Raw genomic sequence first — 25,293 nt, forward strand, 5'->3', positions numbered from 1 at the left:
CACAATAAGTCACTAAAAGGCCAAACGGGTCACCAACTTGAGAATCCAACAATACAATACGAAACAATGGAAAACAAAGATGCAAAAAACATTTAGATGATTCGTCTTATCCGAAAAACGATTTCAGACTCACTGAAAAACACTACCTCCACGACCCAAAATAAAACAAACGCCTCCACCTTCCTGAAGCAAAATATTCCCTAATGTCATACCAATACGAATGTAAATCGCTTGTACATCAAGAAATAAACAGATCTCACGAAATAGGAGCCTCGTAATAAGTACTCTCGCGGATTCATCTCAAAAGGCACGATCCGAAACGTTAACACTACAGGAAAAGCGCCAAGCGATTATGAATCCTCCCTCGTTAACAGTAAGTTGATATTTGATTGTTAAGAACGTACAACGGGGATTGTTTCATTCTGAAAAAGGTAGTAAGTGGTACTTGGTGCTTTGGGAATTTGTGGTGTATTGTGAGAGAATACAATCGGAAATGGGTCGGCTGAGAGGATAATGTTAAGTTATTGAGAAAGAAAACGCGGTCATAAATAGTGTACGGTAGGAGCTTGTACATTTTCCGGAGGGCTGTAGCCCCCGTCCTCTTGCTCGGAGGCTGGCGGGGGTAACATGTGGCAGCCGAGGCCGGGATAATGGGCGCGGTGTCCGTCACCCAGATAAATTGATAAAGTTGACGTGCGTTAACCTAATTCGTTATTAAGATTTTTTCTCAAGTGTCGTTTAACGTTATTATTTAGACCCTGGATGCGTATAAGTCGTTAAATCGGGAAGGGTTTTAATGTTGGTTTGTGTTTTATGTTAGCTCTAGATACTTTGCTCTTATAATGTCAAAATTATCCCAATTTGTATGTTTTCCCTTACTGCTTATCCGTCCAAACGTTGTCTTGTAAGAGATAACTTTTTAATGATAAAACCACCCATTGTACTATAATTTTTTTGGTGTTTTTCCTTTGTGTTTTTATGGTGTACTATGAAGAGTTTTCTAATCTAAAGTATTTTATCGGAAAATATGTATATAAATAACTAACATTTATTTATTTACTTTGAAAATAACCCTTTGGCAATGCACTCCTATTATCGAGAAAGTTACATAAGTATATTCTTTTCAAATAAAATGTGATTCATTTTCCAGTTGGTACTTCGAACTAGACAGAATTAATTCAACTCGTTTATTTGAACTAACTATGTATGTTTTCTTTCTAGAGAACGTTAGTACCTATATATAATAATAAGTACTTAGGTACATACATAACAAAACCTCACGCCTGTCTCCGTTCCTACTCCGGTTTTTCGAGCTGGAGAGGTTATAGAAAAGTACTAGGTTTGCTTAATTGAAAAAAGTTGTTTCAATTGTGTGTATGTATCTAATATCTTAAACATGCGTGCATATTCCATATGCAAAACCAGAATCACGTTACAATATTCTTAAAAACATTCAGTTGAGATAATAACTCGATTTCTCAATTAGTGAAGTTTTTTGGTTGGTTAGCTTGGGGGCAATTTGGCCTGAAAGTTTGTGGGCCCGAGGGCATAAGCACGTGTGGTGAGGACTTAAGGCCCTAACTCCACGTACGAGAGGCGAGACGTGACGCGTTTAACATCCCCGGCTAATGCCGCGCAAAGAAATTATTCTACGGTTCATTGGAGATTTGGGGAGAGGTTATATTTGAAGGGGTTTGCTGGTTTCTGAGTCATTGAAGTGATGTAAGGTTGTTACTTTCTTATACTTGAAGCTTAACTGATATTACTATTTTAATGTCAAAAATAGTTGAATGAACGCGCACAAAGATTAGCTGCAGTCACTCTTCTTTTCAACCCTTGGGTATTTTATGAGTTCTACGTTATTAGAGTATAAACCAGTTACATCAGAATCTATATTATTACCTTCTGTGTTTTTACAATTGGTATCTGAAAGTAATCGCACCCATTCACCAGGTGCACTGAAATACAATAGGATTTGTCAGCACAAATAACCACGGAAATTCGTCTAAAAATAAAATTCCTTCGCACAAAGACAAACACGCAAAAATCTTTGCATAGCAAATGAACAATCGGAAGTTCAAACAAAAGCCTCGAACTTCGTTGTCAAAATAAAAATTGGCTGACAGAAGAACAGCAGGTGGCGAAAACAATTCGGGTTGCCAACCTACACGAAATCCGACGCCTAGTAAAAATAAATAATAATGTTGCATGATAGAAAAAAACTGGCCAAGTGCGAGTCGGACTCGCCCATGAAGGGTTCCGTAGCAGCAAGTAGATGACATAATATAAAAGGTTGTAAAATAACTTGGTTTTACATAGTGTTTGTATGAACGACAAAGTTATATTTGCGGTTTTTGAAAATGTTTTATTTCTTAAAAAGTAATAATGATATCTCGTTCAAACCAATTTTCGTTGTTAGTTTCCATTGAAACCTACAGCATATATTTTTTTCAGATTTCTCACACTCTTATTTTAAAAGTTAGAGGGGGGGGACACTCATTTTTCCACTTTGGAAGCGTCTAACTTTCAAACGATTGATTTTAACGAAAAGTGGTTTTAGGAACCTTAATGTCTTTTTTAAAGACCTATCCATAGACACCCATCACGGATATGTTAGCTAAAAAAAAATTTTTTTTATATCAGTTCCATGTATGGAGAATTTAGAAATAAAAGGGGGGCTCCCCTTTAATTTTTAAATTTATTAATTTTTATTCAAAATTCGAATAGCGGTTATCGAAATACATCATCCTACAAAGTTTCAACTATGTAGGCCCAATAGTTTCGGAAATAAATGGCTGTGACATACGGACGGACGGACAGACGGACAGACGGACAGACAGACAGACAGACATGACGAATCTAACAGAGCGAAATAGTATGTCGTAAAACCAACGCGGTGTACTAGGCGAGCAGACATAAAAGGAGTTTCCTTTCTGCATACAAAGTTCTAACAATCGAGACGCAACACAATGATACATGTCTCTCCCTTACAATCGTTAGACACGGGTATAATGCTGTCTCACTCGCTGACACGTCCTTCCTGAGACTATAATGGACATCGCGAGGGACGGTGGAACTGATACTATCGGATCTGAGGGTTGTCAGAGGAATTCTATGGTCTCTGAACAGGGCTGGTGTCAATGAATAATATATCTGCATCACTATGTTCAGCTAACATGAGATATGATATGAAAGGATGATAGAAAATGGTGTGCTATGTTGAAATTGTCATTTTAAACGGCGTACGAGCGATGGCGGGGAAATGATAGTGAATATGAAAGAGATAGCAAATATTATTCGAAACATATAGTGTTGTAGACAGCTGAGATAGATAATAAATACTTCGATTTATTTTGGACTATACTGACATGTGTGTCTTTGACATTGTATCAGTATATAACTACAGATGTTTTTCAAAATCAGCAAACATCTTGTCTTTATTTTTGGCTTGAATATAATTACAAAAAGTCGGTGTTTTTGCCATTATTGCTGTTTTGGAATATTTTATACAACTGACGTCTGTGATTACTGATCACCATTGTACAATTGTTTACCAGCACAATTAACGAATAAAAGACTATTTAATTTTAGCAAATACCAAAATATTTATGTGGAGTTATAAAAACGATGATGCAATTAAAATTTAAATGCTTAGTAGTTAAATTCTTAGTTTCATGTGTAAGAAAAATATTTCTTTATCTGGAAACTAATTTATCTAGGTATTGTTTGAATTTTCTCACAAATTAACATGTGTTTTTATCAAAAACATGACAAGTATCAAAATTCATACTTTAAAATTACATTTATTTTTATAAAAATAGCATATACCTATAACATAAGTAGATATTTTTACAACAAAAATATTAAGAATTGACACAAAAACTATAATTTCCATACATCTCAACAACTTAACAAAAATACAGAGATACACCACACGACGATCGACAGATAAATCTTAAGAACCAGAGCACCTAACACCACCGTCTTCCCGCACAAGCATATTAGATTTACAAAACGTTATTGAATTGGGATAGCAGTCCGATATCGTCAGACGTATCTGTACCACGTCACGCACTCCGTACCTCATTCGTTTCTCGACTCCTGGCAATTTCTCGTATTTTTCTTCTCCCAATAAATAGCATTGATGTCGACAAAGTTAAGGAAAACGCGCCATAGTAAACATGTTTTTCTTTATGGAAAGTTTTTTCAATGGTTGATAAATTCTGTTAGTTAGTCGTAAATTCATGATCTACTGGGATCGGAGTATTGATTGTGCTGTTACTTTGTAAGTTGATATGATTGAATCAATTACATTCGTTGGTTTATGTAAAGTTCTAAAATGTTCGTGTGTTATTGTTAAGTTCATGAAATCTGGTTGGTGATACGCTTTTTGAGGGAAAAATTTAATCATCCTATAACTTCTCCCGCCTTAGGCGAGGCGAGAGCGAGTGTCAAACTTTTACTGACTAAAATCCACCTCGTTCCTCCTCCTGCTTGAGCAGGAGCTTCAAGCCGGAGCCCCGGTAACCTTCTAGGCAGACCGCTTGTCTCCTACTTTTGTATAGGTGGCAGAAATAACATAACTAGTGAATTATGTGTATATGCTACAAATGTTTTACCAGGCGTTATAATGATGATATAAATTGAAACCCAAAATCTTTAACGAACTAAAAAATATTCCCATTTTTTGTTAGATAAAGGTATTTTTTAATAATTTTGTTATCTCCATTTATCTAACTTAAAATGTTTGAGTTATAAACGAACGAAGATAACAGAGTCATAATCCGTCCATCAAATTACCTTAAACGGGCATCATGTAAAAAGAATCACCCATCCACCACTCTCCGAGATAAAAAGAAAGAAACATTGAGACTTATTTTCGAATGTGTTCGGATAAAAAACCCAATACTCGTCCCTTACTAAAAGAATTCTCTTTGAGTAAAAAAAATACATCCTTCACAAAATTAGATTCGTTTTCACACGCCTTATGTATATTTTTTCGCTCCTTATCGAAATTGATCTGATGGCGCTTAGCAAAAAGGCGAGTGTTCGTGTGCCTCGAATTATATTGTGGTTTCCAAACCTGGGTACAATCAACCCTTGTGTTATAAAGCTTTCTCACTGTCTACGACATTAGAATTTTCAAGGACAAACTCATTTTAAACATTTTTCTATTTTTGGCTAGTTTAAGTGTGTATAATTTTATTAACTTTTACGTGAGAACATTTCAAAAATATGTTTTAAGTTTACGTGTCACATAATTATGAATTTAAAACAAAAGAAAATATGAACGATTTCTCTACAAAGAAGCATTTCACAAATCGATATCAAAAAAAAACGTCACAACGGAACACCTCACCGCATTTCAATCACTTACAAGGAGAAGAAAAACCACTCTTGTAACCGTACACGATCGGAGTAGTACCTCGAGAACTCGACGTTTCCCTACCTCAAATGACGTTCACATCTCCCTTGGGAACACTTCAGTTAGTACCCTTTTCTCGAGACGACCTTGGCGGGGCCCTTTTCAACCGATAACGCAGCTACCATCTGCGACCAACAGCTATTTTCTTATCCGTTATAATCAGAAACTACGTTGTGTTACTTCGAAAACAGGTCGCAACACTATTCAAGGATTTTGGCGCGGCTATTGACTTTTAGATTTCCATTTTGTCTTTGAGATCTATTTTATTATACTAAGTTGTTTGTGGATATTTATATAAAGTAAATTTAATATAACATTTGTCTATTTAGATTTTGGATTACGGTTTATTCGGTAAATCACTGAACACTCAGTCATTCATGACCTCGTAAATCTTAGGAGAGATTGAGGTAATTTAGTTGCATTTATTATACCAGTGAGAGTTGGTTTACTAATTAGCACGTAATAAAACTGTGATTAAAATCGGTTACCCTCTAGTCAACCGTACTGAAGCTTAAGAGACTTTAGAACAAAATTCTTCATTAAAAACCACTGAAGTGTATCTTTACGTATCTCCCTTTTAAAAAAAAAGACAATAGGTACTGAGAAACTAATTTAAAACTTCTAAAACATAACAAAAAGCAAGCTACCATACAAATTCGAGTTCACCAACATGAACCCTACTCAATATAATATAATCTGCTCGATATTCCCGGGGGCCCTCGATATATCGAGTGTGAGAATCGACCGTAATCTCAACATCTCGAGTTGCCGACAACCGTACTCGATGATGCATCAGCCATTTTAGCAGCCAACTTTTAACGTACTTGGAACTCTTTTGGTGCTGATAAATTGATAATACGGATTTTAAATACGATTAAGTGACATCGTCTAGGTCAAGGATTAGTTGGCAAAAGCAAGAGTTGAGGATGTGGTTCTGTTTAATTCTAAAGTAAGCAAAATTTTCTGTATAAGTCCCACGGTTGCAATGTATCAAGAATTGAGTTAGCTTCTAAGGACTAACAACGCGACGTTTATATTTAGTAATGCTCCTTACTTAGTTCAAAATACACATACGTCTTTAATCTTCCAAACGTTTTAAAATTTCAAATCTCTTTTATCTTAACCTCCCATATAAAAATATCGAACTTTGCAATTGGAGCAATAGTTTTTTCATCCATAAAAACTGTCGACAACCTCCGATAACAAACTCCGTGAACTTTATATTAGTCCGTCCTTAATTAAAACTTTAAAGTTGAGCTCGTCTTAGTATTTGCTCGATCTTCGGTTTATTCAAATTTCTTGTTCTAGGGGAAAGATGGACCGATTTTTAGAAGTGTTAGCTTAACAATTAATCGTAATACGTAGTACTATTATTAACAAATGGTATAAGGTTTGTCGATGGTTACCTACGTTTAATTCAATTTTGTTCATACCCAATAGTGACATATATATAATTTGAAAAAGAAAGAAAATTACTTAAATACTTTAGTGGCAGTAGAGAACTGTAGATAGATTTTCTCTAAATCCTTTACCACATCCCACACCTAATCTACCTTCTGTCCATCGTGTCATAATAACAAGCAATAAACACAATAACACACCTTACTCACACACATAATCCACAGGATTACTCTAACCATTATAATAACCACAGCACAAGCAATTACCACCACTATATGATCACACAGGTAGTCAAAATATCGTCTGACACACACACACACACACATGCATATAGGCGCTTACCGTGACACCGTGACAAAGGACTCGATTGGTTCATTAAAGTCCTCTAGAGATCGTGTGACGTTCCACCGTTATGTACTCCAATTATATCATTTGCGTACTTAATGCCGTCATAATTAGTGATGGATTACTGCTCTAGTTTCAGAATTTAGGAGCTCACTTCAGTGAGAGTGTTACTCGAAACTAGTTTCAAGTCATTTCGTCGGTATTATCAAATTTATATGTTACTTAAACGAGCTCCTTGATTAAAAAATCCATTTAATAGCAAAGACAGTCATTAGTCGGACGCTTGTAAATGCAACCGTATTGAGTTATTTTCGGTTTTTTAGATTATTACTCAGTGGTCAGAGTCAACTAGACTTCGCTTTACATAGAGCGGCCACTGTTTATTCTAAGACTTATTATTATATATTTTGGGGGTTTCTTCGTGTTACAATGTAAAAGATAATAAATAACAGTGCATTTTCAATCAAAAGCAAATAAAACAAAGTGCCAACAATAGCAGTGTGTGAGTAAACAAAGTATAGAGTACGCCAGTACGCCTGTCATCACGATTAGCGCTCAGCCAGCGTGACAGGGCACCACAATGGGTTAATTTCCCGTGGACACGTATAATAACACAAACGACCACACCATCATTCTTGTTTGTTTTGTCCTTGTGAACTAAACTAGGCTGTGTTGCGTGTTTGCTGAAATAACACGTGGTTGGATGATCAAAGAGTGTTGCATTCTAAATGTAATAGGCGGTTGTCGGAATTTTGTTTGCATCTAAAAATTAAATGAAAATCAAAGCCATGGTCAATTCTTCTGAGATTGTTTTATCTATGTAGTAAAAGCTTGATTTAAAGAATTGTTGTAATTTCTGACATCCATTAAAGATCATTCTCATCTACTCATTAGCTACCGTTATTATTTCTACATCCAATCTACCTCAAGCAAAAACCATAATGATTCTTACCTACCAATATAACCTTAGCAATACATATATCGTAAAATGTGAACGCGGAGATCCCAAGCGATATAAAATAAGTACAACAGATGATCACGTTTGATCCTCTCCCTCTGACAATGGAATATTTAAACACGTCGTGTCAGCTAAACGTCACGGCACACGTCACGCCGTCACGCCGTCACGCTGGGAACGCGTGATCAGCACGAATGAATACTGTCACCGATCATCAACAGTTACATTAAAATTCAGAGCAATTTTCAGCACTGAAAATATTTGCGTTTAATTTTAACTGACGGTGGGAAGGCTTTGTCTGTTGTTTGTTATAATTTCTCGTGGGTTTTTGTTATTTTGTGGGGGAGTGGAATTAAAAAATGCAAAATTCAAAGGACCGTGAGAATTTGCTTTTCTACTTCATATTTTACTCTTTTTGTGTCTAGTTTGAGATTGCTTAAACGATAACTAACTTATTCCTTGCACTTTGCTGTCCATCTACTCATATATTTACGCATAAAATAATGCGTTTTGTTGGAAAATGAGTTTTTTTTTTTTTTTTTTTATTTATTATACAGTTTTATTACAGTTTTAAATTGTTACAGTTTAGCTCGCCAAACTTCTCAGTTTGATGGCGAGAATCGCTCGTTTTATTTTCTACACAAACTTAACATACTCATTACAAGAATTTATAATAAAATTAACTTAAATTAAACATATTCATTGGTGGTTAATAGTAATTGTCTGCTGTATGTTCCTGTCACACATAATATGACAAGAACATACAACAGACATGATATCACAGTGACACACACACACACAACTCATCGCCCACCACTGCCCGACGGCAAGCCATCCAGGAGTACATCCTTTAGTTTAGATTTTAGGACACCCTTAGTTAAGGTAGGGCTAACTCTTAACAAATTTATTTTATTAAAGGTTTTTGGTACCAGGTATTTGGACATTCTCTTACCGTAGTAGTTATTTATTTTCGGTTGTTCTAGTTTTTTTTCTCTTACCCTCTTAGTATCGAATTTATTTTTAACATTGATTTTGTATTTGTCAGAGTAGTAATGTTCCAATCCTATTAAATAGTCAACTTTTATGTCCACTGGCAAAATTTTACATATTGAAAATAATTTTTCGTACTCATGTTTACACTTTTGTTTAACCTTTTTGCTAACTAGGAACTTTAGAAGCCTTAACTGTATGTTTTTTATGTCTTGTAAGTATGTCTGAAAAGTTCGCCCGTACACAACAAGACCATAGCTGATTAATGAGTCAGCAAGAGCTATAATACTAATCCCAAAACCACACATAACCCAAAAACAAAAACCATCATAAACTGCCCACACATTATTTCACGAAACAATTGACGTCCGTCGCCATTTTTTACGATGTGAACCGACAAAACGATAGGTTGAAATATTGTCCCATAAAACGCAGAATAGCCGACACAAGCAACTTGTCAATTGGAGATATTTCGAGTGTATTTGTTGCGGATTGCCTAACCGATGAATTGTGCAGTACTTTTCCTATAAAACCGAATAAATGTTTTTTGAACTACGAACATTTGTTGTAGAAGGTACGAATATAAAACCAACTCCTTCATAGTTATGTTTAACAAAGTAGATATTCATGATAATCAAATTAAAACTTGGTATTTTTCCGGCCTCATTCTGTGTGTTATGATAAAGTCAAGTTGACATCGAAGAAACAAAATAATTCCGTAACAAATAGTCTTGGTTAACGTAAACAAAAACAGAATTAGTCAACAGAAGTTATAAATAAATACATGTAAAAGTAAGAATTACATTTCCATTTCTACTTTACTATATTTATGTTATATAGAAAATAAGTACACAGAAATGATTAATGGCCTTTCTAGGCACATAGGAGAGCATTCGTGTTCATATAGGTCACGACGCGACGCACAATCGTTCTAACGCTACGCGTACGCTTGCTGCTACGTGCGTAGCAATTGTACTACGCCGCGCTACGACAAAAATAAACGCTAGATATGCGGCGGAAAATAGAGTATGGAGTAATTATTTTGTCATAATATTAAGTGATTCGGTAAAAGTGGCTAGTTATATCTACGTTATTGTTCCTGATATAAATGATGTAATTTGCCCTTTATTTTTAAAAAGAGCAACCATCGAATTTTAAAGAGAAATCGCGTCTTTAATACGTAGTTTTAGATAGTAGGTATATTGTAAAGAAAAATATATACACATTAAATAAACTTAGCTAGTGGCGTAAATCGTGTCCTTGTGAATGTCAGCGCAGATGTTCAGCTGAACCGAAGTTTTCTCATACATTTCTATCGGAATTTCTAAGAGAACGGAGTTTCCCCAATAAATTTGTAGGGGGCGGTGAGATCGCAAGTCACGGGATTAGGAATCATCCATCTTTGCCAGCTATGCACTTAGGAGCCATCTACGTTTATTGTCGGTGTAATTTACCTCCGACACGACGCGACGGTATCAGATCGATTTCTTGAGTAATTTTTGAAGTTTAATGACATTGTTTGACATGGCTAAACGTTTTAGTTGTGCTCACAAAAAATATGGTAAAAGAAGAGGGACCGTAACATTAAAATATTTAATTTTCAGAGGTTGGTAGAAACAATTACAAATAAAACATTACGCTTTGTGTTACTTTTAAATATCAATCACAGTAAATTCAGTGCAATCAAGTTTAATCTCTCATGTAAAAGGTTATTAATACAAATTCATACAAAAAAAATATTGCCAGAAACAAAAATACAAAAACCACCAATGAAAAATGTTCCTCTCACCATACAGTACCCTAAAATACCGCGGACCCGATTATAAGGTGTATTTTTATTTAGGTTTAGGTGCAAAAGGACCGGGTCCTTCGGCCCATTGATATGGAGTTAATTTTGAATATCGACAGATGTTTGTGTCCCTTTGAAGGAAACTTGAATAACGTGAAAAATGTGAGCTTCTTTATATACTATAGTGGATCATATATCAATGGAATATAAGACATATAATGTAGACAATAAGATTAAATTTTCTCAATGATGTGGAACGTTAATTTGTATTTGTTGATTGTCTCAGGTTTCACCTGTTATGTTATATTTTCCATCATATTTTGGAAAATATAGAAATTGGTTATACATATATACAAACAATATTCACAGAACTCAGCCGACATCAGGTATGCACGCCAAGTGCATTCCGGGCCACCAGTTCGAAATGTTCGAATACCACAAAATGAAATCTAGAATGCGAAATCCCTCACAATCGAACTAATATAGGCAACCTTTATATTCAACTAACAAAAACAAATGTATTAGGGTCACATAGGAACAAAGAGTAACACTTTTCATAAACAGAAAACCTATAATTGAGGGCTTTAAATACCTAGAACTTTAGTAACCTAGTTATTGTTTACACTCAAATCCTTTCTCACAAAACCCCTTGTTAGACCTGTACAAACTGAAGAGGGCTTCCTGAAACTTTGGCACAAAGTACACGAGACACCTTCAGACCTACTTCACATACAGGCGGCAAGTTGGTAAACTGCTATTAAGGGGCTGGCAGGAGTCATCCGCGGGCTATAAACTGCATGTGTTATATTCTGACGCTTTGACTCGCACTATCCGCCTCCGACAGTGTTTTGAGTTATATAGCATACACATAATATATTATAACATTCATTCCTCGCTATTAGTGTACTGTTTTGCCGTAATACGGTGCAAAACCTATGTACTAAATACTGCCATTTTGAGTAATAAAGACATTACAAAAAAAAATATCAACAAGTTTTTCAATTTCTAAATCACTTGACATTTTTCACTGTTCTGTGAAAAATAGTGGAGATGTGAGCGTAATAAACCAACATACATTTATTATTTTTTTTAGATATTTTTTTTCATATCTAGTGATTTGTAAAATAAGGATGTACCGTACGTATCTTGTAAAATATTGGTATTCAGTAAACTTTGTTAAGGTATAACCAGTACAAACCTCAACCTATTTGGACAATGGCCAAGAGGAAGAGGATTCCATTGTAGAATACCATCTTCGTTTCCTGTTACCCATTCAATGACGACAAAGTTTAAAATCATATTAGTATTTTATGATATCGATGTTAAAATGAAAAGTTTTATGGTTATTTGAATTGGAACCATTAAAATAAAATGTTAAGTTTGATTTACTACTTGCCTTAGTTCAATAGTCAAATGTTACTACTGAAATCTTGGGTACATCCTCAATACCAGGTCACCCTACATAATAGGGATGATGACGGGGTATGAAAATTATAAATCTATTTAGTCCATCAGTTAGTTAGTCAGGTGATGAAAAAATATTAGACAAGTTTTTTTTTATTTTGTCATAAAAGATACTTAGATAAAACGAATCAAAGTTTTGGAGTGGGAACAAATACGCGTTATTTCTACGTATAAAACGTACGAAGAAGTGACGTCACACAATATTTCAAATCGATATATCTTCAAAACTATTTGTTTCTGTAAGAAAATAAAGCAGACGTCTAATTGTCTAATGTTTTAAAATAATTTACAAGACGGACATTAAAATAAAAATTAATCATCTACCTTATTGGCTTGTCATTTCTAAATAACAAAACGAATCTAAAATAAAATTAGTTTGCAATAGACTAAAAACCGAACAACAAATACGACTGATAGGCTAGCCGCACACACTCAATAATATTGTCAATAAAGTACGTATTGTCAATAATATTGTGTGTGTGCGACCTGTATTGCGGTATTGTTCAATAATATTGTAGATTATCCAGAAATTCTGATTTTGTCTCGTCAATATCGGGGGGGGCAGGGGTATTGTCAATCATATTGACGTGTGCGGGCGCGCGGCAATATTTTAGTTGAAGAAAAGATTTCAAAGCAGGCGGACGTTCGTGTTATTTGATCAAAATGGAAGACGAAAACAGTATCCAAAGCGAAAATAGTGTTGATACTGTTGATAATAGTACCCTTACGGAAAAACACTATTTGTCAGTGTTTATTAAAACATGTGAAACTTATCCAGAATAATGGAATACATCCTGCAAAGCATATCGTGATACAGTTAAGAAAAATAATGCGCTTGATAAGTTGCTCGAGATTTATAAAAAAATCAAACCAAATAGTACAAGAGAAGGCGTAAAGAAAACAATTTATTCCCTACGAACAAATTTTCGGAAAGAATTAAAGAAGATTTACAAATCGAAAAAAAAAAAAAATTCGCTCGTAGTTTATTTTTAGATTAAAGTGATCCCACAAAAACATTTCATGTTAAATGTTGCCAAGACGAGACCATATAGCTCGCACTGTCAAAAAGTAATCAGATCCCGTGTAGAGCCAAGTTTCTAACCCTACATGCCCAGACCTAAATCGATAAGCCCTAATTTCACACTCAAGTTACGGGGAAATTCTACAGCCATAGCTCGTACTGCGTAGTTCGTAGCGCGTAGCAGAGTTTTTACGCTATAATCTCGTAGGCGTGCAAACCTTGGACGTAACTGGCGAGTCGGCCGCACGGACTTTTTGCTATTCGTCATATGGGCTTGAGCTTAAAAACCTATTCAATCTTCAACATGAAATGTTTTTGTGGGATTTCATTTCTTTTTGTAGGTTGCTTATGATAGAAAGATAAAATGAGCGACAAATACAAGTATTTTTTTGTCGCTCATTTTTTCTTTCTTTTTTTGGGTACAATATTCAAACCGTACGTAATCCTAAACTACTTAAGTTAAACCTATTAACAATGAAAATTAAACAATGACCTACGTATCAAATTATTCTCACTAAGTCGTACCTACATAAACAACTATAAACATATTATACCTACTAACCTATACTACTTAATTGCAAATACCTACTTATTCAATCTTTGAATTTCTTAATTAAATTTGTGAGAAAATTGCAAACGTAATGCTAATACTTTTTATCAATGAAAATTAAAACACTAGTACCTAACTAAACCTTCACCTACTAAACTACTAAATTTATAAGAAAATTGCAAACGTAATCCTAATACTTTTTATCAATGAAAATTAAAACACTAGTATCTAAACCTTTACCTACTAAACTACTAACAATTAAATATTAAGCAAATGGTTTTTTTCTCCGCGATAGCAAACTTTTAAATCACCGAAATATTCCGAAAATTTTTCATTCAACGAGACAACCGTCAACGACGGTTGCCCTCGCGCGTCTGCCCGCGTTCGGGTGCCGCGCTCGCTGACGGGCCGATTATTTTTAGCTACTGCGCGGGGACGAGGGGGCAGGCGGCGGGCGTTGGCGCATACTATACTTACGATGCTTATGTTCAAAAGTATAGGTTGATTAATAAACACTTACCGAAGTGAAGTGTAGTAATATTATTCATATCTAAGTACTTATGGGTAGGATAATGTTTTGATTTGATGAAAAGTTTGTGTTCTATGTACTTGTGTATAATTTTCAGATCTCAAGCAGGAAATAGGGAATTAAGTTTCCCTATTTCAGATTTTTACCCCTCCGCGGCCGCATTCAGACCTCTAGCGTCAAAAGTTGCGGAAGTCTCGAACAAACTTTCACCCCCTAGTTTAAGGGGTTGGGGGTAAAAGTTCCAAGTTTTAGGATTTTTTTGTTGTTTGGGTACTAATACTAGCTTACATACCAAATTTCAGTTTTCTAGGACTTCAGGAAGTACCTTAAGAATTTTGTTGATCATCAGTGAGTGAGTGAGTGACGAAATCGGGGTATTTTAGATATCAATAAAATCTAAAGTATAAGAGCTATGCAATTGAAACTTTAGAGGTTTATTAAGTCTACTACTGACATTATATCCTGAAAATTTTGTTTATCTGGTATAACCCAAACTCAAGTTATGAAGGTTCAAAAATACGACGAAGCGCTTCGAGAAAAGGTAGGTAGTGCCCTTGCGCTTGCGCTTCGCTTGGCTCGTCTTGGCGGGGGCACTACCGTGCCCCCAGATTTAACTCAGCTTTTTTTCTCATCCAGTCCTTAATCCATCGTTTCTTTCTTGATTGCCTTTTTTTAGTTAGTAAAATTAATGCAATACTCAATGAAACGACTTTTATCTTTCTTTCCATTATGTTCAACGTGCGCACATGAATCTAGCTGCGGATCGACTGAGTCAGATTGTACCATGAAAAATTGACAATAATATTGTGTAGTGTGCGGGGATCATTTTATTGATGAAGATTTTGATAATCTTGCATTGACAATATTATTGAGTGTGTGCGGCTAGCCATACACCTCGGATCAACATTTCAAGGAACAACAGACAACAGATGTTTATTACCATTTAACCATTTATTATACTGTCAGAGTAACAATGTGAAGATTTCACATACATTTACAAAGATACTTATATATGTTGGTAGGTAGGCGCGTGAAGCATTGTTTCATGATGCCTCGTTAAACGCGCCACGTGTATCTGATATGCAAGTGAGATACAATTGTATATACTAACATGTACTATATACATATATGATAATATATGTCTCATTCAACCTAGTCCACCTCAATTAACATTTGAATCAATGTACTACATGTATATTGATGATGTATCATCATATATAGGTAGATACATCTATCTATCTATCTAGGTAGATACATCTATCTACCTATATAGATGTACCTGCATGATTTAAATACAACGTTGACTGTCTCAGGTCTCTGTACCCTTAGTACGAGTTTGTTTTACGTTTAACAAAATCGAAAAAGAGCGCGTTCGGCGCTCTGATTGGTTGGTTTATTCACGCCGACCAATCAGAGCGCCGAACGTAAAGCAAACTCGTACTAAGGGTACTGCTTAGATATTGAGTCTGAAGTTTTCATATTAACTCTGTATTAGTAATTTTGTTGGAAATTATATTATTGGTCCCACTACTAACACAATGTACCATGTTATTATAAACGACAATAGCACACAAAATTATCTGATATTTGGCAACTAGTTCCCTGTTTCACAATGAAACTAATAGTCAAAATAACTAGTCCTCTGCCCGCTTCATTAGAGAACAACAAGCGTTTTGTTATTTGACGTTTATTATCTCTACCATCAGTGAGTATTACCACGTCAATTCACATCAACGCAACAGCAATTTAACAGCCAACTCAAATATGAACGGGGGAAATTAAATTTAAATTGCTCCACAGGTTCACATACAAATATGTATCAAGCAACATCGTTGAGCACATAAATCCAGACGCATCCAAGAGTAATGTCTTTCACTTCGCCGTAAAAGGGGGGAGACGCCCTCCTATACCCCCCACTTTCCCCCTCGTAAATGGGCGCCTTCCAGAGGTGTACGGTCGATGAAATTTTTAAAGGCTCTTAGACGATAGATATTTTTATTGGATCTTCGAAGGGGTTGAAATATGAGTGCAAGGGTGAACCCGATTTGTTTAGGTTGTGTTGGATTTAGGAATTCTGTATTATATGTACTGCTATTTTAGATTGTAAGATTAGTTTTTATTTATACCAATTGACCGCTCCGTGCACCCGTTCTGTTTAGGTATATTTTTGCTTTATTTTAAACTTTCAAGTAAGAATTATATCGTTTAGATTATTATCATTATACGTAGACTCAAAAAACGTAAAATATATTTATCTCTTGAATTAAGTTTTCAAATTTTCGAAGCTACACTTTGGAACGGACACCTAGATTCACTGATGGACAGACTATTATTTATTTCTTTATTTGTTGACATTTCAAAAGTACCTATTTATGGTCAAATTGGACTAAATTATTTGACTTGACTTTTCTTTATAAAAGTCACCATCCACAACAAAGAGACTAGAATCAAATCAACTGACTATAAGACAATTCTAGCCGTATCCACAGCGTCTAAACGAGAGGAATCAATGATGCACCTCCCAATTCGTGCACCAATGTAAGATGCAGTCGTGTCATTGCCCTATTTTATTCTCAGACATCTGTCTGACCTGATTTCTGCTAAAACTTCAGTACTGTCCTTGTTCCAAGATATTCTTGGAGAAAGAATCTGTAGTCAAAATAATGTAGAAGATGCAAGTTCTTTCAAACTTTATTGTGCTTATTTTTTTAAAACCTTCTTTCATGAAGTAGTTTTTTATATTCGCTAGCACCTACTTTAGGTTAGGTACTTTTATTTAGTTATTCTTTATTTTAAAATAAAGAATTAGCACTAAACTTCTGAATTTTCAAACCTTCCTTAGTTTTAAGGAAGGTAGTAGAAAGAAAGATTCTAGTGTTAGTGACCATGTCAGTTTAAACCTCTACTGAACAAGATTACGAAATGCATTCTTTGTTCTCATGTAGCATTAATTTATATGACTTAGTACCAAACTCACCTCACTATATATGTAAACATACCTACAATGAACTTAACATGTGTACACACCAATGTGAATCTACTTTTTTACCCAACGTTTTCACAGAAAACCGTGCACCCAAAAATACAATGTAATTTTTACGTATCATAAAAACAGTCGTTAAAACAAATTCCAGGCTCAGCATCCCATCCAGGCTATCCATACTTCATCATAATAGGATAAAAGTGTATACCAGGTATTACGAGGAGAGCATGCTACATATATGCAGGCTATAGGGCTATAAGGCTATAACGCGGCTAACTGTTGGCCAGGCTTAGCCAAGATAAACTGCGACAGTTTGATCTATGCGGTGTCTAAGGGCTTGCTGTATTTGTGATTTGAATATATTTTGGAGTGAATTCATAGATGTTTATATTATAACTTTCGTGAGACACGTAAATTAATTATTATGATTTTCGGGTTACTCACGTAATTATTTGATGAGGAACGCGAAAGTCGCCGCGTCGTGTGTAGTGGAATGCTGCTCATGAATATGAGCCTCCAGTATGGCTTGAAACTAGTCGAGTTCCTCATCAAATTGCCGGCCTCATCTAGTTATTTAAGAGATTGACGTGTAAAAGAGTTACATTGTAACCTATTTGCAAAATAAATATAATTTATCATTTATCAAATGTGAATAAGGCAAAAAACATAATAATGAATTCATAGATATTAACTTAAACTGATTATCTGAAAGTTAGAATTAAAATCAAGAATTAACTAACTTAATAAAGGACCATTTCCCAGAAATGTCAAACGGCCTGCAGTTATGTTCCTATCCACGGCTGAGTTTTCGGAAATTGAAATGCCTAGCCAGTCGAACGACATACGTTTCCAACGGAATTTAAAATCGGTAAAGACGTGCAGGAACTAAGTACATAGTTAACAAATCAACAAAGTAACATTAAAACTGTCTCGTTAGTCGAGTGGTCATAAGTGTGACTACAAGGAAAGGGGTCTCAGGTTCAATTCACGGGTCGGGCAAAGATTGCTAATATTTTCGAAAATATCTCAGTAGTAGCACAGAGTCTGGAATTGTGCCCAGTATATGGCAATAAGCTCATCCCCTATTACATGGGACTTAAAACACAAATGGTGAAAAATGGGCGTACATTGTACAATGGCATTACGTGCCGTATTGTGTTTTCCCCTTTGGGGATAAAAAGTTTGACGATACGAATTAACTCCAGTATCAAAAGCCTACCTATCATGAATTTGGCTTAATAATAGACAGACAGGAGTAGCTTATACCTAATAACCAAATGCATACACCGGTCGTTAATCAAGCTTCATTAAATTGACGGCTCTGGTTGGCTATTATGAAGCATAAACTATTCATTGATACATGTAACAATGGCAGCAAGAACCTTGTTATTAATTAGTAAAATGGCGAACGAATGAACATAGTTTAGTGCAATTAATGCATAATGTAAAGCTATTTTATTTAACCGCCTTCAAAAAATAGAGATTCTCAGTTTTACCTGTATGTATGTATGTTTGTGCGCGATTATCTCGCTTTTGTACCTAATTATTTTACTAGTAAGTATTTTCAAAGGTTTCTATAGTTGGCTTATTTCTAATTTATTTGTCGTTCTTTCCTGATATTTACAATACCGTGTAACAAAACATGAATACTTGTTTTTGGTTTTAAAATACATTGCCCCACACTAGGTTTTTCTCCCGAGTCGTGGGTGCGTTTACAAACATACAATTTCACATACACATTACACCCACACCCGAAACAACAATTTATGGATCACACAAAGAGTTGTTCCGTGCGGAAATGACAGCCAATTGCCCAACCACCGCATCAACCGTGCAGTCAATTTTATATTATTATACTCAATTATACCCATACATTTCATATGTGTTTGGGTAGTAAGAGTTTTAACAAACAATCCTACAATAATATAAAAATACTATGACAATTTCACGATGCGTTTCCACAATCTTTTGCCCACTTAAATATTAAAAGGTTAGTTTGCATGCAAGCCATTGCGTATGAGATCATTTCGCACATGCCTTGTCAAACGTCACCCTTGCAGATATTTGTGCACAAAGGCAGTAGACACAAAGGACGCGCGGCGGCGGAATCTAGCCGAGCAAGTACACCGGCACTTAGGACATAGTGTGTGGGAATACAGAAGGTGTAGTTTGACCAACAGATGTAGTACAAATGCCAAAGTGAATATAAGAAGTTTGTTTTCAGAATGATTTGAATCCTCCTCGTAGTAAAGGAATACTGAAGGTATGGATAGTAATTTAAAGTGTAAGTAGTTTGTCAGAGATACAAAACTATCAGAATAAATGCATTTTCATTCCGAATATAATTTTATATAAGTATAGTTTATCTTACGTAGTTTATCTCACATATTATGCTTACAACTACTTGTAAAGACAATGCCAGAATCTCTATAGAGCTTTGCCCCACCAAAAAATATATTGTACAGGCATACCAAATGTAGCATTCTATTGCTGTTCTTTTAGTGATAACTAAAAACAGGATTAAAGCCTTTAGACCTTGCGGTTTCTATATAAATTTAAGAACAAAATATTACATTTAGGTTAGGTATCAGTGACCTTCGTTACTGACGTTTCGTTACATCTAATCAATAACGTCCAAACACGAAATAATAATTAGAATATGCATTTATTATAATATATATTAAAAAAATAAATAAATTAACTAACAGTATGTATTTATAACAAATTCATATTAAAATCCGTACACATTACATTAATAAATCTTTTTTTTATTGAATGACTCTTTGTGTTCCTTGTGCAAGCGTACTGAGAAACGCAGATAGTCGCGATAAATACAGGAAATAGGCCTCGGGTTTTTGAAATTCTTTTTATTTTCTAATTTTTATCCGCAACTTTATCAGAATAATAATTAAGTAACCAAGGGTCTTATTTTCATTGCATAATTTTGATTAATTTACATTTCTTGTACATTGATGAAATTAAGTGGGGCAGGATCTGGCATTGTCATCTAAAGGTATATTTGACCAAGTCTCATTTCTTCGTCATCCAAATCGGACTGGCAAAGAACGCCACCCACACAGCTTCTTATTTATATGCATTAAGAATGAATAAAATACCATATAATGAAATCGGACAAGTTCAGTAAAGTAAAACTTCTGCTTAAGTATCTGCCCCGTGGTTTTATTTCCAGACAGTTACCGTACGGGGTTTTAGTCTAGGGACAAACTTGAGATAGAGTTTCTATGAAACAAACGCAATTTATTGTGTTGCAAAGGAAATAGACGGTGAAAGAATTGTGGCTAAGGATACAAAGGAAAAATGTGAAGATATTTAATGGTTCTTACTGGATGATAAATATATAAACTCACTAATGTTATTAATGTGAACGTTTGTTGGTTTGGATATTTATCCGTCAATCACGGTGAAACTACTACTGAATGGATTTTGATATTTTTTTATCTTCATTTCTCTATCTCCATAAAACAGTTGTGTTTCTGGAATTCAGCAAGGTATATTCGTTAGATTTTCAGAACCGTACAACATGACTTTCTTAAAATACTTCAACAAGTATGCCTACCTATTCAGAATAAACATAATGAATAGCGAACGTAAGAACGTTCTATCAATATACACCCATACTACATTAACTTTGTAATTCACCTAAGTTTACTTACAGGACATTGAATACAAATAATGGTAACAATCCAACCGTGCAAAAAGAAAATTGAAACCCAACCCAACACAGACTACACCGGAGACTGTTCGCGGCAGTTCTCCAAACAAACAAGGTATACAAAACATTATAAAATGTTCTATAAACCACGAAGAAAAGTTTGAGTTTCTTAAATTTACACAGCTTTTCTTATCCGAGTTGGGTTATTTGATTCGTTCGCGTCCCACTTTTCCAATATTCCGGCAAGCGAGAATTTTGAAGCTGTCCAATTTTCTAAGATATATCGAGCGAATATAGTACTTACGTGTTTGCCATTTTGGCACACAAGCGAGCTGCATAAGCGTGAAAGTGGCTCTACTTAAAAAATAAGAAGAAATGAAAATAACTTAAAAGCATTTCCACTGTGTTTCTGAAGGCAATTTAGTGAAACTAGTAGCTCGTTCCAACGTGTAAATTTCTATGAAGAACGGGTATTTTCGCTTATAACCTCTTACAAAAATACGTTTCTTCCTGAAATATTACACTTTCTAGCACATAAATCGCTCAGGCATTTCTTAAGCCCGTTTAAGCCCGTTCTTTGAAGGATTCTGTATCAAAGGCTATTGTGATGCACAATGAATGAAGCGGTTTCTGCCCCATCACTTACATGCGCTCTAAACATTCTTTCGCTTTGTACTACAATATTACTTGCGAGGGATAAACACTGCGTTTCTTTTATTCAGAGTTGTTGCAGCATTAATCTATTTGTGTGGCAAAAGGAAACTCTAAGAGAACCTGTTTTCTTTTCGTAGCGTTGAAAGAGCTATTTAGGTACCCTTGAAATCTACATGGATACTGTGATTATAAGCCTTATCGTGGTTTGAAATCGTATACTAGCTTATAACAAAAAAAAATCTGATTTGTACTTAAAGAATTTCGAAATACCGTATAACATACTCATGTTTATCAAGACCTACAATAGGTAATTACGATGCCCAATAGTTTTAACTTTTGAACCCGATCCTAAAAACTACAGCTAAAAGGGTGACTATCCGTATCGGCCTACAAGCAAAACCTTTTAAAGTGAAACTGTTAATCTGAGTTACTTGGACAGGTCTGCAATGTATGTATGGTGTATGTTGCGCTGATCCATTAATATCAATGTTAGAAGTGCTCATTGGAATTTATTGTTGAGGAGGCTCTATTTGAGAGAAGTAGTCTGTAGCTGTGGATATAACTGTTGGTCGTATTGTTGTAAGTACAATGCTGTGATAAAAAGCCATGACTTATAATAAAATTACCTTTTTTTATCCTAGACAATATTACCGGAGCTGTTGTCACATATTAACTGTGACACTATACACAAAAACGCTTGCACCCATGCTACCAACAAGGCTATCTTCAATTCTCGCTACAAATGTAGCTATACATCGTATCTCTATTTATTTGTATTAAGGACATAACACACTTAACAAGCACAGCTCCAACCCAGCAATTAACTTGTTATTTAAATTTGAACTTTAAATCGTATGTCGTGTGAAATGTTTCATAACGTCAATACAAAAAAGTCGAAGGTGGGTGGCCAGCGCGCGGTCCTCTTGAGTCGTAGTTGACGCGCCCGTATGCTCACAGCGCGCCAGGTGCAAGTGAAACATCGTCGCATCGCGCGCTTGCAGCTCGCAGTTAACGCGCCGTAAGCACGCTGACAGCTAACGGTAGCCACAATTCGAAACCAGACCGTGCCGGAGCCGAGCCGGAGCCGTAATTGTCATGTGTGTTTTAACCGTTAAACTACTCACGACTATATCAAACTATTGCTATTACACTTGAGAGATTACTTCAGTGATTACACTGGCAATGAACAGCCGATTTGATTTCATCGGGGATTACTAATCACGTACTGAGATTGGTGTAATGAAACATTATAATTTGATGACGGTCTGTAGTGTATTATCGTATAAGTATATATATATACTAATGTTAGTAGTGAATAGTAAACGTATAATTAACAGGTTATCCAATATCGACAAACTTAGTTCTTGGAGTCTTGGAGCCTTGGAATTAAAATACATTGTCGAATTTAAAGCATACTGTTTAGTTTGCTTTTTAAGATGCAATCTTACCAGCAGGTATTGAGATTGTTCAAAAACAGGAAACACACAGAAAATACGTGTGTACTGATCAACTTTTTGAATAAATAAAAATATGGTACGATTTATTTTTCGTACAAATCGTAATGTTACATTGATCTATGAATTATTATCACCAATATTCTAATCCGTAGTAATTTTCCAAAGTATGTTCAGTATTTGGCAATGGTAATGCGTTTAGCCAATAACACATTCAAATGGAGAGATATATCAATAATATCTCGTATTAATATTCCCAGCAATTTATTTTAGAATACCGGCAACTCGCCAATTATGGAATTAGGGTTAAATTTAATAGACAAAGCTTATACGTATGTCGGGCAAACTTCCAACCCGGATAGTTACACTGAAATTCAGTAGCCTAAATAACCTACTATTTAGGGACGCTTTCCTATATTGTCTCCCTAAACCGATTACAGTAATGAAAAGTTACTTTGACAGATGAAACATATACGTATCGCAGTTGCTATGAGTAACAATTCACTGAAATCAAATATAATCACGAAAGTATGAATATGTACTTTCAAGGTGCTCGTGAAGGATCACTATCTTTCAAAGCTGTAACACAGCGTCATTATTTCCTTCAATCGCAGTCGTTTTCTTTCTGCTGTCACATCTTCTTGTCATTTGTAACATAATTATTATTTCTTGTGTATATATGTTTGTATGTATGTATGTATGTATGTATGTATGTATATGTATGTATTTGTGTATGTATGTAATTGTATATTCATATATTTAAGTTGTAAGTACACCCAGAACCACCTCCACTAACATTCACCATCTCCGTCCACCCAAAGGTTGCCTGGAAGAGATCGCTGTAAGCGATAAGGCCGCCTTTGTACCCTACCATCCACTTAGCGCTATTTATATTTATTGTCTGAATTGTAAAAGGTGTACAATAAAGATTATATTATTATATTATTATTATTATGTACAAACACTCACCTAGAATTTGATCTCTTTGACGAGTCGTGTTTCTTCCCTCCTTGCAGATTCGGCAGATCCTTCTGCCGTTTCTTGGTTTCCCTCCATATTCTGTAGTACAGTATACACATGACAGTCACTGGCACATAAAACGCCGCTATAGCTGTCCCGAACGTAATGAACTGGTTCGTCTCTATGAACTGAATATAGCACTCATGAGGGGGCACTTTCCGCTCGCCGTCGATGTACGGCCACGCGTAAATCCACGGCGGCCACAATAACAAACTGAATCCCCACGCACCTCCTATCATCATCGTCGCTCTTCGTGTAGTCCTTTTAGCCCTATACGTCAACGGTCTCGTCACACTGAAGTACCTATCGAAACTTATGATGAGCAAGTTGAGCACTGACGCGTTGGACGCGAGGTAGTCCAGGGCCAGCCACGTGTCGCACACGTGCGGGCCCAGCGGCCAATAACCGTAGATGGTGAACATGGTGTACAGCGGCATCGATATCAGACCCACGGCAAAGTCCGCCACAGCCAGGGAGAACAGGAAGTAGTTGCTTATAGTCTGCAGCTGCTTGTCGATCTTGAAACTGATCATCACCATGGAGTTGCCGACGACGGTGAGCACCGATAGGACGCTGGCAATGATGGCGATGATGATCTTCTGCGCGAGACTGTAGGGGCTGGTGGGGAGGTCGGTGCCGAGCGCCAAGTCAGTGAGGTTGGCCGAGTCATTGAACGCGATGAGCATGCTGTCAACTGGGCGAACCGCCGCCCGCGGGGAGACCCGCGCCCCGCCTCGAGCGCCGACCGAGCGCGCTCTCGCCTGCACACACAGACACAAACAATTACACGCCATGCATTATATGAAACATCACAATACCTCCTACAAGGTAGGTATGGGGGATTCAATACAAGGCCACACACACAGGGGGACATAATGGATGGTAAATTGCTGAAGCATACAATTGCAACTCGGGGCTTGGGTTATAAATCCTACATCGTTACGCTTATTTAAGTAATTCCCCCAGCAGACGTTTGTACATAAAATATGTGGTGTTATCATAATGGCAATCTGAATATAACCGGCCTGTCATTATGT

At 35.8% G+C, this 25,293-nt stretch overlaps 1 protein-coding gene across 1 annotated transcript in view; it reads right to left on the reverse strand.

Annotated features, from left to right (window-relative positions):
• LOC118276145 (muscarinic acetylcholine receptor DM1) overlaps positions 1–25,293 on the reverse strand; it is a 96,780-nt gene that overhangs the window by 11,440 nt on the left and 60,047 nt on the right. Inside the window, exon 2 of the mRNA XM_035594352.2 lies at positions 24,206–25,017. Coding sequence (XP_035450245.1) covers positions 24,206–24,942 — 737 coding nt within the window. The 5' untranslated portion in view covers positions 24,943–25,017. The remainder of the gene's footprint in view (positions 1–24,205; positions 25,018–25,293) is intronic.

This window comes from Spodoptera frugiperda, chromosome 31, assembly GCF_023101765.2.
Source record: "Spodoptera frugiperda isolate SF20-4 chromosome 31, AGI-APGP_CSIRO_Sfru_2.0, whole genome shotgun sequence".
Taxonomy (NCBI): domain Eukaryota; kingdom Metazoa; phylum Arthropoda; class Insecta; order Lepidoptera; family Noctuidae; genus Spodoptera; species Spodoptera frugiperda.